Source organism: Mustela erminea, chromosome 3, assembly GCF_009829155.1.
Source record: "Mustela erminea isolate mMusErm1 chromosome 3, mMusErm1.Pri, whole genome shotgun sequence".
Taxonomy (NCBI): domain Eukaryota; kingdom Metazoa; phylum Chordata; class Mammalia; order Carnivora; family Mustelidae; genus Mustela; species Mustela erminea.
The window spans coordinates 133,366,677-133,382,315 of NC_045616.1; the positions used below are offsets into that span (position 1 = coordinate 133,366,677).

General features: G+C 40.0%; 1 protein-coding gene and 1 long non-coding RNA gene across 10 annotated transcripts in view; one reads left to right on the forward strand and one right to left on the reverse strand.

Moving 5' to 3' along the window:
- The window catches only part of DAB2 (DAB adaptor protein 2), a 49,665-nt gene that overhangs the window by 15,837 nt on the left and 18,189 nt on the right, over nt 1-15,639 (forward strand). For 6 of the 9 annotated variants that reach the window (XM_032337534.1, XM_032337539.1, XM_032337537.1 and 3 more), the window contains exons 2-4: nt 12,229-12,413; nt 13,587-13,726; nt 14,450-14,548. In XM_032337534.1, the coding sequence (XP_032193425.1) occupies nt 12,323-12,413; nt 13,587-13,726; nt 14,450-14,548 (330 nt within the window). In that variant the 5' untranslated portion in view covers nt 12,229-12,322. Of the gene's footprint in view, nt 1-7,337; nt 7,445-12,228; nt 12,414-13,586; nt 13,727-14,449; nt 14,549-15,639 lie in introns of those variants that run through there. The other 3 variants (XM_032337535.1, XM_032337536.1, XM_032337533.1) reach the window with 3 other exon arrangements.
- Nucleotides 1-15,639, reverse strand: part of LOC116586956 — a 48,254-nt gene that overhangs the window by 864 nt on the left and 31,751 nt on the right. The window contains exon 2 of the long non-coding RNA XR_004284227.1: nt 571-695. This is a non-coding gene — a long non-coding RNA (uncharacterized LOC116586956). The remainder of the gene's footprint in view (nt 1-570; nt 696-15,639) is intronic.

Sequence of the window (15,639 nt, forward strand, 5' to 3'; positions counted from 1 at the left end):
TCTGCTCATCTGTCTGTGCTGTGAAAGGACCCTACACAGATATTTCAATACAGTGGAATCATTTGTTGTTTGATGTAGTTGCTTCAATTGTGCAGCAACTAAAATCCCAAATCTGCCTCCTTTAGCATGGGTGCGTGTGCTATCTCGAATATTCCCGTCCTTCAGTTTAATTTAAAAATACACTTATTTATTCTCAGTACTTACTTGGTCCAATACCAGTTCTGAAAAGATGAAAGAATAATGACAGAGCGTGAACTTTAGCTCAAAGGTACTTGTGCATTTTTGCCATCTTGTGCAAACTTCTGCAGCAACTTCTTGGGGTGTTTGTAGATAAACACAGTTTCCGAGCAGGTAGTCTAGCTATTCCAGGACCTTTTTTGGATCCTGCCACCTAAATTTTCCACACTTGAGTGGTATTAGCATATTACCTCAAGAAGCAAGAAAACAAGTTGGCAGATCCGGCTTTCTTCTTGTCCACCAGAACCTGAAATTACCTAGGGATTTCTTATCTGTTAACTTACCTAATTTGGTCAGCAACCAAGAAGTAAGCAAATGAGACTGTATACTTACTTCTCCCAGTCGAGTTCCCCTGGCCTTTTGGATAGCATCCTGGAACTTTGTAACTTTCAGTGTGGTAGAACGCTGCAATTAGGAGGAGAGAGGGCTGGTCATCAGGTTGCTGGTTCTATGCAGACCTGAAATTTGGCAAATAAGTAGAAAAGTCCCTTTTTATTCAGTAAGTGATTCTTTTTGTCTTCTTATTTAAAAGCAACCAAGTCTTTTTTTTTTTTTTAAGGGAAATTAGCTAAGTTAGGAAGAACCATCCATAAAATGATAATTGATACATCAAGCATACAGATAACGAAAAAGTAGTTTTAAAAACACATACATTCTTAACCATGGGGCTTAGCAGGGCTGCCATCATTCTTAGAGATAAAGGACGAATGCCCTGTCAGAGGTGGAGACCTGGCCAACTAGAAAAGGTCCTATCAGACGTGGAAATGTGAGCCAATGGCAAGTTTCTCGCGTAAGGCTAATGCCAGCTCTAAGGGGAGACTGGACACTACAACAAAGGACATACTCGACTGGAAAGGCCACCTAGAACCCAGAGATAACATATTGGGGTGGGATCACTTAAACTGATTTTGTGTTGTGTCCTACATGGTTATAAGAACTTTTTCCCCATAGTTTTGGTCTATGTACAGACACAGAGAGAAAAAGAAGTTCTGCCTGTCCATTTACAATTACGAAACACACCACAGTTGACTTTTCTGTGCTGATGGTACAAGGCAGCTGGATTCTCGTTCCTTTAAGCTCTTCAAAACACAGCTTGTCTCTGAAACATGAGTTGTGGAAAGGTACAGAAACACTCAGGCACTGGCTTTGAGGATTATATAAACGTGGGCCTCTGCCTGGAAAGGAAAACCACATTGGGATTTAATATAATTCAGACAGGCTATTAAAGAAGAAACCAAATATCAGGCAAAGTTTCTTGCCTTGGAAGAGGAAAAGTTTTAGGTTACCTGCTTGCTTTTAAAGTGCTCTGCTGTAGTCGATCATAAAATAATTTGACTACATTAGTAATTCGTAGCTCTTCATTCTTCCTTATGTTTAAAATGCAGATGGTCCTAAATAACATTCTTCTAACATCCACGGAGACTTTCAAGACGACTATTGGAACGGTACTGGAGTAGAAAGTGGAGTGTGTTTAACACTGAGGATCTATATGTAGAAGTATCATAGGTGAAGGGTGCAAATGGAAAAAAAAAAAAAAAAAAAAAACTATTGTACCCTGAAGTCCACATGCTAGATATGCTGTACACCCATTTTGACTTAATTCAGGATTATTTCATATGGGAACAAGAAAGCACGACTTGATGTTGTGTGTTCTAGGACACAAGCTAAGATTGATTTCTATGATTTATTTAAAAAACTGGCTTGTAGCTAGGAAGAGGAGTCATTTCTGGTAGTTAACCTAACTTGGGAAGAATAGACATGAGAAAAAAATGAAATACTTGCTGGTCAGTTTGAGTAGGTATACCTATACGCGAGGGAAGACTGGTGAAAAAGGTATGAATAGTGTCCGTGTATAGGCCTAGGAATCAAATGGTACAATGACAGCCCTTTTCCCTCCCCCCGGCTCATTAGCTTTTGGACTACTCTTTCCCTGCAAGGGTCAAGCCTAATATCCATTACACATTTAAATGCCAAATTCAAAGTAGAAGTCATATGTTTATTGTGTTTTTATACCAGTTCCATAATGCTTCTCCTCAAATCATTCCCCAAAATCCCTGCAGTAGAAAATTTCTAGAGGCTTCCATGTTAACAGTGGTATTTTATTTTATTTTTTTACATTTTTTTTTTTTTTTTTACATTTTAAACCCTAAAACTGTTCCTGTAAATATTCTTTAGAATACCCTCTTTCCTTGGCTTTAGGATGAGGGAAAAGCAAACTGAAATACAGTATCCTACTTTACCATTTAATAGTACACAACAGAGTTCTTCTAAATTCAAATTTTAAAACCGATTCATTCCATTTGCCTATTCCAATCATCTATCAACACTTCAGCTTTTAAAAATCTTATTCTTTCCACATGACTTTTTGGCATACTTTCTGGTTACTATCACTTCATAACTAGAAGTAGCAAACTCTGCAGGGGCCCCTTTCTGTCACTGTCACTACAGTGTGCTTTCCCCAGCCTTGTGACAACACCTTGGTACAGGTTACTGTGCCACCACCAAAACATGCTGGGTTTTCTCCACTGAAGCAAGCACTTAGTGGTGGAAACAGGCGCTGCCATCCCTGGCCTACAGTGGGGTCTCAGCATGAGGGGAGGAGTGCTCAGCAGAATTCTGTCACATCTCCACAGGCCCTGTGGTCACACAGCTCTTTCCGCCTGCTCACGCATCCCACCCACTTAATATTATAAATTTGACTCATGGTACCAATGATGCTGCCCAAAGTGTGGAAGTTTCTTCTTGGCTGGGTTCAGTGGGAACCCTGACATTTCAGACCAGGACTTCAGTGTAGCCGGCTCACTGAATACCCATTCCTCAGCCATAAAGAGATTTTCCTTCTTCCCTATCCCGCCAAACACATACATCTGCCCCATGTTGACTACTTTGGTCCATTGACCATTTCCCCCAGAATGTCTTCGCTTGCTGTACAGATTTACTCACCATATTGCCAGCTACCTTTGAGCCTAAAGCCCAAGGTGTATGGCCCTCCCACCCCACAAAAAGCCATATTTATTTAGCCTTTCCTCATAATTAATGGTAATCACTCTTGGCTTCTTCCATAGGTGACTTGATAGCTCTCTAATAGAAAAAGCAACAACTAATAAGGTGATTCAAGATGGTACTTAATATTATAAATTTGACTCAAGGATGGAGTCAATACCTTGCCAATCTCTCTTCCCCACATGGCTCCTGAGGTATAAGTACAAATGAGACAAGAGCAGAAAAGGAAACACATTGTTAGGGAGATCAGGGCCCCGGACCCCCCACATGCAGAACTCTGATAAATCAGGCTGAAGCACACCGCACACTAGACCAGAGGTCCCCCATTCCCTTTTCCATGTCAGGTTGTGTCTGCTACATTGCCCTGCCCAGCTCACTTGAGATATACAGAGCACACGTGCCATAGCTAGTTGAGCTGTGTCCAGATGGTTACTGGTGTCAGGGGCACCATGGTAGAGCATAACCCAAATGATCCAGTCCCAGCAGTGTAAAGCAATGACAGAAACATGATTTTCAAAGCTCCCAAGTTTCAATGTCACTTCCTTCCCTTTGTAGAAGTGAGTTAAAGGATAAAGTCAGACTCCAGCTTCTCTTTTGTATTTGGTCTAAGCTAGAAGAGGTGATGCCCAAGAACTAGGGTGGAGGGCGCCTGGGTGGCTCAGTGGGTTAAGCCTCTGCCTTCAGTTCACGTCATGGTCTCGGGGTCCTGGGATTGGGGCCCACATCTGGCTCTGCTTGGTGGGAAGCCTGCTTCCCTCTCTCTCTCTCTCTCTGCCTGCCTCTGCCTACTTGTGATCTCTCTCTGTCAAATAAATGAATGAAATCTTAAAAAAAAAGAAAAAAAAAAGAACTGGGGTGGAATAACGGGGATGTTACAGTTGAGATGGGTAATGCACTCTACTATCAATTAACCCAACTCCAAGCCTTGCTTGTCCAGGCGCACTAGAATTCCACATGGCCAAAAGACCACAGGGATATTCCAATACTATACTCTTTCCAATACTATACTCTTTCTTAAAGTCTGAATAAGAGTAAAGAGGAGGTTCTAGACTCTGTGCCCTACGCATATCTTTGTTCATGCAAGCACACTAACTTATACCCAGCTTTCCCAAGAGGCAAGAGCATACTTTGATTATGAATTTACACTTTCTTCTTTTTTCTAACTTTTTTACACTATCTTTTTCTACCTCTAACCGAACAGTCATTGTACTGAAACAACTGAGTAACGTGATTGTAAAATTGAGCATAAACTTAATACTTCAGTTCAGCTTGGGAACAACTGCAGACATTCCTAGCAAACTGCTTGCATTGCCCAGTCTAGAGAATGGGTCTTCATCTGGATAGCATTAAGCTCCTTTTTACAGCTTAAATTCTCCTAAACACTATTTATTTTGATCACTGTTTTCTAGGGTCTAGTAGGAGATATTCCTAATGAAAACTCATTTTAAAAATGAAATGGGTGTGGTGGATACAAAAACTAAGAGAGGTCATAATGAGTCGAAAAATATTGAAATTTGCCAACCCGAGAAGTCAAACTTCCTGTCATGTTCTGGAAAAAAAAAAAAAAAATGAAAAGACCACACACTGAATAGTAGAGAATGTACTAAAATGAATTTGAATGCTTTGATCTGTGAGCTGCAACTCAAACCTAGCCAAATACTTTCTTCCAAGCAGCCAAATCAACATTAATAAGCCAGTTTGACCAAATAGGGCTCCAGCTACTTTGGTTAAAAAGAATCCAGTGACACGGTATGGTTAGATCATGTAAAGTCCTTTTTCTGTTTTGATTCAGAAAACATCTCTGAGATTAAATTATTCTAGGCTATCTTCCTGTTCTGTGCTTGGTCTGTATGTAATGGGTTTAGCACAGTTTTCTTTAAAAATAGTTTTTAAAAAGTGACACATATAATCTCTAGGAATAGGACAGTAGAGCCTCATGTTAGGATCTAGATTTCTCTTGACATCAGCTCCATCCCAACCAGTCAGCCATTTAATGGTGGACAAGTTATACATTCCTTCTTGCTCTTAGTTTCCTAATCTTTAGTAGTGAAAAGGTGTGACTGATAATTCCCGGGGTTTCTTCCAGCTCCAAGTCTATCCACTTGGCATTTCTTGAAGGGAACAAATGATCATGGAAGTAGATGGTTGGAACTCAAACCCAATCGATCTGGATGTAGCATGGACATCTTTTTAGGAGCTCTCCAGTAAAAATTTCCCAGGTGATCTAAACTGCCAATGGTAGTGATGTAGGCTTGGATTGGACTCTGTCTCTGGGTGGCTCGGAGTGTGTTCAGAAGCCAGAGTTGAACAGGGGGCTCTACTGCTGGCAAACACTCTCGCTTCTTCACCTGGGCCTTACTGGTTAAAGCACTACATTCTTCTCTGTGTGTACTTGCTAGCTCTTTAGTTGTTGGTCCTTGTTGTTCTGAAATCATTCAAACAGCTGCTGTGGAAAAGCAGTGTTGGAGGCAGGATAAGAGTACACAGGACGCAGCACGTGAGACACTGCTTTGATTTCATCATGGCTGCCTTTCACTGAGCACTTTCTATATAGTAGGCATTCTGGTAATGACTCTGCAAACTATGTTCCCATTTTACATATGTGAATATTAGATAAGTTGCCCTGAGCTGCAGAGCTGCAAAATGGTGAAAGTGCATACGATCCCCCAAGCCTCAACCCTTAACAGCTCTGTTGTCCTACCTCTACCTAAAATTAACTGTTTGGGGCACTCTTGGTCTGACTAGGTTCCAAAGACAGTGAACAGCTTCTCAGGTCCATCCTTTAGGTCCTACACTGTGCTTCCCAAGGGTTCAAAGCAAGGAAAATGCTCTCTGTCAATGCATAACTTGTGTAGACCTCCTTGGCTCAGGCATGTTTTGTTCCTGACGCCCCCATGGCAGTGTCAGCACTTACAAGAAAATCTCCTAAGGACTCCTTTTCAGGGTGCATAACAGAGACTCATTTCCCCAATTAAACAGGCTGTAAAGATCTTCCTGTCTATGGCACTGGGCCTTTGCGGAGTAGAGTAAACGTTCCCTAAAAGCATAGGATTCCAAGCAGTTTAAACATCAAGCATCAGAAACAGCTGAACTTTGCTGTAACATTTCTGGCGACATCTCTTATTTGCAAAATGCTACTTGAGAAATAATGGGGAAGGCAGCTTGCTGCCCTCTTGAACCCCGAGATCTGCCTTAGAGGTTAATATTTCACGTGTCCTAATGCATTACCCCAGCTGAGGCAGGACTAAAGTTCCAAAGGACAAGGGAGCATGTTTTCTGACAAGTACAAAGTACTAGACACTAACAAAGATGTTTATGTTGCTTTGTTCTTGACTCCTCTTAACATTCTTTCCTGTGTCCATTTTATGTGGTATGTTCATGTCAGGGGATGAAGACTTTTAAAAAGCTTAGAAAATAGAGGTTAAAATCAGTGTGATTTTTTTTTTCAAAAAGATAAGAGCCACCAATATCTATAGGAGACAAGGGAACACAGCTCATCTTCAATTTTGAGCCTAATGACCTACTAGTGATTGATTTGGTCTTACTGAGTCCATTAACTTACTCATAAAATAGACCCATTTTATTTCACAGAAATTTCAGGATAAATGATTCAAGTGCTTGGTAAGTGAAGTGTTTGTCCCCCTCCTCCTTAACATTAACAACAATTCTCTACTGTGTGTGGCATGGGACTACCATTAAGTTAGTCTTTAAGTTATTCCTTTTACCAGCATTTTGAGACTGAGCAAGCAAATTTCTCTCTGCTGTGTATAATTACAGTATGAAGATTGGCTAGGAGAGAGAGGGGACACTTGTTTCAGGGTATGGCTGAGAAACCTGGGATCATTAAATGCTATCTCATTGTTGTTACCCACACAATCCTAGAGGAGGAAAGGGAGCCAACAAGAATGAGGAGGGGCCAGCCAAGCTTCTCCCTGCATGAATTAGTCCCTGGACTGGGTCTATTCCAGGTTCTAAATACTAGACATCTTGCATGAATCACTTTAAGGGCTAAACAAACTAGCAGATTTTTTTTTTTCTTGTGCAAGGGATATACTTGTCATAAGATGACTCAAGCTGTCTTCTGGTATACATTTCTCAGAACCTTCTCAGAAACTGAAAAAAGATGTTGCAAGCTCCAGAATCCCTTCTAGTCATCTGATTCTTGTGCCATGGAAAGGGGAAGTTCCCGCATTCTTTCAGGGAGGTATGTGTTCAGTCCAGAATCCAAGTTATGTATCTTTGCTCAAGTGGGAGGTAGTTTTCTTGACCTAGCAAAGTTTCTTTCACAACCTGCTGTCCTAAGATGGAGTCTTAAGAAGTTGCCTTAAGAAGGAGTCAAGAATCTACAATAGCTTTAGATCCTCCTCTCTTTCCAGCTGTGCCTTCTTATTTCTCTCCTTTTCTATCAAAGGAAACAGCCCACCCCCAGGAACAAGAACCAGCTACGTTTAGATGGGGAGCTGTTTATGTGACCCTTTCTATGTTTTTGAACTTGAATTTGTAATCCCTGCTTTCAGATAACACCTCATTGCATGTGTTTCCTGATTAATTTTGTGCTTCTTGGTCAGAAGAGTTTTTCTGTAACTAAACCCAAGGAATAAGAAGGCTGTAGGCTTTCTGGATGTCCTACGCCCACTTATTCCCCTTTATGAAAATCTTTTACCTCACTGGAGCTTTGAAATAGAACACAAAGATTAATGCAATCTAGATAATTTTTTTAAAACAATGCCCCTAATTTGGGAAAGTAATCAAAGAAAATAATAGGGAACCTTTTGGCCCCCAGATCCCTTTTCCAGGCTGAAACCGTTTCCAAAAACAATTCATTATAAAACCTGCTGAAAGTTTTATGAGAACAATGGACAATTCTGTAACATTGTTAGAAGAATTATGCATTTGAGTTTTTACATGTCTAAGTTGATTATTCTCTATAGAGGGACCTGAGTCTAGAAGCAGGACTTCCTGCATCTTTTGTATGTCAGATGGTAGCTTGGACCCTTGGAAAGTCTGTGCTGGGGCATTTGCTCTTTTAACCTTGGAAGAAAGGTAAATGTTTATCAGTCTGGTATATGGGATACTGGAAGGATGCTTTTAGTGAAATCATTCAAAAAACCTCTTCAACATTTCTTTATAAAGGTGCTTCTCTCTGAGTTTTAGGGCCTTGTGGCAGAGTCTACTCTGATCATTTCAGGGAACATGGATATATTTTAAAAGGCCTGGCCTGTAGTACGGACCTACCTTTGGTTATTGCAACCTGATATACATATACCTTTTCTTCAGGGAATTTATACTAAAGAAACATTTTCTATTTTTTTTTTCTTCCTTGCCCTAAAACTGCTCATTCCTAAATAGTAGAAGGACACAACTAAAGGATACCAAATACCTTTTAAAATGATTCCAGTGGTGTGAAAAGTTGTACTTAGTTGTCTGAAAAGAGAAGTTTTTTCTATAAAGCCGAGGTAGCACCATTCGCTTCAGAACCCTTCCATCTTGGTCCAGTCGGCCGACACTAGATTTGAGACCTGGTCTTGAGCTGTGAGGTTGCTGTGTCTTGTATCACTTTAATGACTTACACAACACCATTCCCACTCCCAAACCCCTCAAAATGTTTTGTGGCACTTCTCAAATCCCTTTAAAATATTCTCAGTTTAGAATACAGTTTGCCAAATTTAATAGCCTAAACATTTTCTTGTCAGAAATAACATCCTGCAGAAAAGTACAACAGTAGGCTTCAGAGATGTCAGTAAACTCTTCTACCCGGATTATTTTAAAGCTGAACTAGAGGGGAGGAGGGATAGGCTTCAAGGAGAGGTCTTACCTACTCTCTTCAGGGGCAAATAGATAACTGGGATGAGCTCATGTAGGGGACCTTTCAAATATGTGGGCATATTTGAAAAGGTAAAGAAACAAAAATGCTCTGAAAGAAATGAGAAACTTTGGGCTGCTATACGAAAGTGAAAGAAAAAGATGTTGAAGATAAGAAGGGGCAGAATATTTAAGCATCTTACAAACAAAACAAAACAAAACAATCTAAATTTTTGTCCTAAATGCAAAGGGAGCCACCACAAGACCAAGCAAGAAATTGTCAATGTTATTCTAAAATTTAGAAGAACTTTATCATTTAAAAAATAAAAAGGATTCCAGATCATTCCAACACAGAAAATATAAGCCATGGACAGGAGCATCAAGGTTGTTATGGGAGCAAAATGTAGGGAGGGAAAAGGCTCACAGAAGGGGATAGGTGTCTGGTGCATGCAGTCAAATACCTCCAAAAGGCTGAACAGTAAAACAATTGGATTTGTTCGGGACACTCATCAGCAGTGTCGTTGAATTTCTGAGAGTAGAGTTGAGATGAACAAGTCCTTTGAGAGGAAGGGAATATGAAAAAGTAAAGGGTAGGAGACTATCAAATTTAAATGTTTAATCATGAAAGGATCATGAGATGATGATTAGAGAGTTATAGGGAAGTGTTTTCCTTATTTCTGAGATGAGATATGAGCAACTTATAAAGGAGAGGGCCCAATGGGGAAAAGATGAAGACACAAGAGGGTACATGTCCTTGCATCTCCCTAGGTCAGAGCTTGGTCTCACCTCCTGATGTTGTTAACATAGGCAAATATCCTCTAGAAATGGAATAAATTCTCTGAAATTAAGAAAATAATTATTAGCTTACTGAAATTGGAAAAGTGTGGATACGACTCGGAGATTTATCATGTCACCAGAAAACAGATCTTGGGAACCACTGAAATCAATCAAGTCATACAAAATAGAGGTGTTGTGTTAGTATCCTAGGGCAGCCATAAAAACTAATCAACTTGAAACCACAGAAACCTATTCTCTCTCAGTCTTGAAGTAAGAAGTCCAAAATCAAGATATCAATAGGGTTTGTTCCTTCTGGAGGCTCTGAGGGAGAACCTGTTCTGTGCTTCTCTCCCAGTTTCTGGAGGACATTTGCAATCCTGGTTCATAGATATGCCTATCCAGTCTTCACCTCTTATTCACATTACCTTCTCCTTTGTGGGGCTCTTTGTCTCAAATCTCCCTTTGCCTTTCTTTTATAAGGATACCTGTTATAGGATTTAGGGCCCCCGAAATCCAAGATGATCCCAGCTCAAGAGCCTTTTTCCCAAATAAGGCTACATTCAAAGGTTTGAGGGTTGTAGTTTTGGACATATCTTTTAAAGGGCCACTACATGAATGTAATAGAGCACCAGTGTAACATGTGAGGAACTCTGGCTTGGGGCCAGACAGCCTGGGTTAGATAGACCCAAGTTTTACCACTTAACAGCTGTATCATTTAAAATCCCTGTGTCTTGGCTTTCTCTCGGAACAGTGAAATAATATTATATCATAGTACTCGTGGGGTCACTCTGGATTTTTTGAGTTAATACACATAATAGGCTACTAGTATCTGGCCTCCAGCTAAATCTTGACTAAATAAGGCTTTGAGTCCTCTGCTACGTAAGACTTACACCTGTAAGGAGACTGGCTCGCCCGCTGCCTACCAGTCAGGTATCTTTGAACACAATTAGCTACTAAATCTCCAAATTAAATAATTCAATTAAAACATTAATCATATATAGATTATAAAGACCATTTAAAGACTCATGGGGGGAGAGACGGAGTATGCAGCTTGAGGAAAATATGTTGACATTTAGGAAGCCAGAGAAGTGCAATTTCAGCTGACTGAGAAGCAAAAAAATGTGAGACTTATTTTTACCCTTTACATATCTAGATAATAACATACATTTCCATGTGATGGACATGGTCCTTGAATTTAAAAAGCTCAAATTAGGGCACCTAACTGGGTGGCTCAGTTAGTTAAATGTCTGCCTTTAGTTCAGGTCATGATCTCAGGGTCTTGGGATAGAGCCCCTCATCCGGCTCTCTGCTGGGTGGGAGTCTGCTTTTCCCTCTCCCTCTATCCCCCAATATGTGCATGTGCTTGCTCTCTCTCTCTCTCTCTCTCCCCTGCCTTCCCTCAAATAAATAAATAAAGTTTTTTAAAAAAAATAAAAAGTTCAAATAAATGGATGCTTTAGAAACAGAATGAAGAGAGATTTGGGGGTGGGTGGGATATACCAGTCCATGGGTGGTCTTAACAGGTTTACAAAACTATGAATGGCTGCTATCCTGTCTTCTACATGAAAGTTAATGCTCTCTCAGAAACTGTGTAAAAACTTTGACTCCTGGGAGGTGAAAGAACCTTTTGCAATATTAGTTCACATCTGTGTGCTTACAATGACTCTAAGTTTTTCTCTTTTACCTCATTATACATAAGGGAGTCTTATGAGAACACATGCCACAACTGCCTTGAGGATAATAATGCTAAATAATAGCACAAAAGTATGGCCACTCAATGAATTGCACAACAGACATCCCATAAATTCACCCTTCCCTTGATATGTGTAAGTGTTAATGTCAAAAATGGTTGTCCTTTAAAGGATAGTGCTTAGATAGCCTGGGAAATCATATGCAGAATCACAACATGTAAAAAATATATATTTATCAACAGGAATAAAATTTTTAACTTTATTCTTGACCCTGCCTTTACAACTAAATGAGTTTTTAAAGCAGAATTTACAATGTCTGACTTCAGATGCCAATTGCCATCTTCTCAGATTCCGCATCCAGTATATTTAAATTTTGCTCTGAAATCTTATTTTTGTATGTGTGACATGTTTTGATCCCTATGTCTAATACTAGTTTTTTAATGCCAAAATTCTAACACAAACTATTTAGGTGGGTAATCATTAAATGTTATCAGACATCCATTCTTAAAGAAAAGCCTAGTAAACACCCTATTTCCATTTTGAAAATTACAAAGGAAACAGTCCTACCCTCTCCTCTTCAGAGTTCAGTCTAATACGGGAGAGAGAACAAAATGGGTCTGAGGAAATATACTTTCAAATCACGAGTTGCCAGCCTAGTAGCATACTGCCTGGGTTTGCCATGTTATGATCTCATGATGCCTCTAAACCCTGCCCACAGGTGTCTGTAGTGGGTTATGTTCATTTGAGACTTCGGGATCTCCTGTGTCACTCCGTGTCCTCTGGTGCTGGAGTTCGCTGTCTGCCTTCTCGCCATGTCTAACGAAGTAGAGACGACCACAACTAACGGTCAGCCTGACCAACAGCCTGCACCAAAAGCACCATCAAAGAAGGAAAAAAAGAAAGGTATGGAGATATCTTCCTGAGGCCACCGAGGGGAGCGAATGTTGCTTACCTCTGAAGAAATGTGAGGTTTGAGGTGAACGAAGTAAGAGCTGGTCCTTGGCTCCCTTCAGTCTCAGCCTACTCTCAAGTTCTCCTGAACAGGAAAGTTGGACTTCAGCAGAGATTACTTTGCCCCACTCGAAACAGGACATATCTCTGATTTCACCCACTGGAGCCTGCTGGGAAGTGTTCATCATAGCTTGTTTGGTTGATAAACACCACTCTCCTTTATTAGAGAGTTATCTTTCGGTAATCTATTTACCACTTTGCTTTACTGAAGTAGCTGTTTTTCAAAAACCGAGATCTTTTCTATTTTATTAGACCTTGTTCTCTTGACCTGAAGTACCACTAGAAAGTGCCAGAGTCCTTAATCATTCATAGTTTGAGAATATGCCGTGGCTTGCCTGCCTTTTACTTTAGCTTCTACTTTAGCTGTGGAATGAAACGACTGCAGTCTTTTTAAGAAAAGCAAAAGAAATTCTGAAGATGAGATATGTATCTTAATGACTTTCAAATAAATTTATTCATAATTTTCTTCTACCTTATTGGCGACTCAAAGTGTTAGTAAATAGTACAGTAGCTTATTTTTCTTTCATTAGAAAAAGCATTATCTTCCTTACTTCCTCTTAAAAATATTTTTTAAATTATGAAGAATATCCCCAAATCTACCTCACACAGTCCCATACATTTCCCATAATCAGTCCATTCTGCACTTTTTAAAAAAATATTTTATTTATTTATTTGACAGACAGAGATCACAAGGGCAAAGAGGTAAGTGGAGAGAGAGGAGGGGAAGCAGAGACCCCGATGCGGGGCTCCATGCCAGGACTCCTGAGATCTTGACCTGAGCGGAAGGCTGAGGCTTTAACCCACTGAGTCACCCAGGTGCCCCCATTTTGCACTTTTAAGAGTTCACTTTCTCTCCACCCCAACACCATATACAGTATTACAGAATACAACTTCACTCAGAGGAAGTAAGAATAAAGATAGAATATTTCATATTTGAGCAACCGTAATGTAACCAATATGTGTGCTACTCATCTTTGGAGATTCGGGAACATATTTGGTCATACCTGGGGATGATATTTAAAGGCATTTATAAATTTTATCCTATATTTCTTTTTTTCCCCTCAGGCTCTGAAAAGACAGATGAGTATCTTTTGGCCAGATTCAAAGGTGATGGTGTAAAATACAAAGCCAAACTAATTGGCATTGATGATGTGCCCGACGCAAGAGGGGATAAAATGAGCCAAGATTCTATGATGAAACTAAAGGTAGGAAGGAGGGAAAGCATGCTTCGTCTCTATCTCAAGCAAATACCCAACAACGGGAATTATATTAGAAGATTGTGTAAACCTATAACTCAGTTATTTGAAAGAAAAAAAAAAAACATTTCTAATCACATAATTGATCCAGCGACGCTTCATTTTCTGAGGAGTCGGTCTTGAGTTTGTTCGCACGTTGTGAATGCTGTTCTGGAGACCAGACTCAGTCATGTAGGTGCCGGAGCGAAGATGTCTTTTCCTTGGGGCACATCAATTTTTAGATCCTGGAAGGATTCAGCTGAAATTCAGGTCTCTCTCTGGGACCTGTAGCTCTTCCAGGTTAGCCCTTTGGGTTTTTTGTTTTGTTTTGTTTTGTTTTTAATTTTTAAATTCTAGTGCTATCACTGTGTGAGACTAAATAAATAAATATTGTTAAATAAGACCAGACCTAGAAGGAACATATTTGAAGATCTGATCCCATCTTCTTGTCTTAACCAACCACTATTCTGAGGCCAGCACAATTACAGTGACTTGTCCAAGTTCACCTAGCTAATTCGGGATGTCCTGGCTTGATGTCTTCTATTTCATCCTGCCGTCTATCATGAAAGGTGCCTAATCCTTTTGTAGAGGGTAAACCAAGCTGAAAATAAAGCCATCTTTTAAATGTTTTAGTATTAAAAGCATCATCCAGTAGTTTTAACTGAATTTTTCTTGTTTTCCCAATCTCATCAGGGAATGGCAGCAGCTGGCCGGTCTCAGGGACAACACAAACAAAGGATCTGGGTCAACATTTCCCTTTCTGGGATAAAAATAATTGATGAGAAAACTGGGGTAAGAATTCACTTTCACTGACACCTTTCTGACCACCTGAGTCTAACAAACAATTTGATGTAAATCTCAGCTCCCTGTTTTTCTTTTCAAAAGTCTGTATAAAAATAGTATACATTAGTATACATTACTTGTCCAGAAGTAACAGGCAGAAAACAGATAGGGTAGGAGGTGAGGAGCCAAGATACTCTATTTTGAAATTCATTTTCTGAAATGGATGTGAACCTCCAGTCTATAAACACAGATGTGCTATAAATTTCACTTCAGTATCTTTTTGGACCCCAGGTACACAGAACTACATTAACCCTAACCCCTGGTTTCCGATGCTGTCATAGATCTCTGCCTGGATCTCATTTTAATATATTAACTACGTGCGAACTTACTGGCTAACCTGAAGCTAGAATATTACCTGTGACACATCTAGCTTTTCTGTCTACTCTTTTTTCCCCTTCCTCTTTGCCCTACAGGTATAACCTTGCTCATTTTCTGTGGTTACTGTTACAAAATGAAAAACAAGTCTTACTTATTTTGTTTATTTTTGTAACCTTATCAAAAGACAATCATCATACTTCAGGTTCTCTGGGATTTTATTTTCTCTACTCAACATCGTAAGATTCATTTACTTAAAATGTTGTTTGTAGCTCATTTTCATTGCTGTCAAGTACTCTGTTGTCTCAAGGTACTGTGGGAAGACCTCCCATTATTACCCATGCTTTCCTTGAGATGGCCATTATCTATCGTGTAAAATCCTCTGGTCACATAGAGAGCTCTGGAACCCTGACACCTGCTCACTCATCCTGCTGGTCCTCAGACACTGCTGTTTCCAGTCTCTGTTGTCTCTCAAGTCTTTTCCCCAGCCCATCAGAGAATGGTGGCAAGTTTCCTTCAACCATTCTCTTGTTCCCCAAATCTTCGAAGATAATCAATATAACTTTCCAGTGGCATTCGGCATTTGGAAACAAAAATCAAGACACCTAAAAATATCCCTTGAAGAGTTAAGCCCTGCTATGTGCTTGAAAGGTTCAAAAGAAAGGGGGCGGGTTGGGGGGGAGAATAGAGGAGAAGGTGCTGCAAAACCAATAAACCCCTTGCCC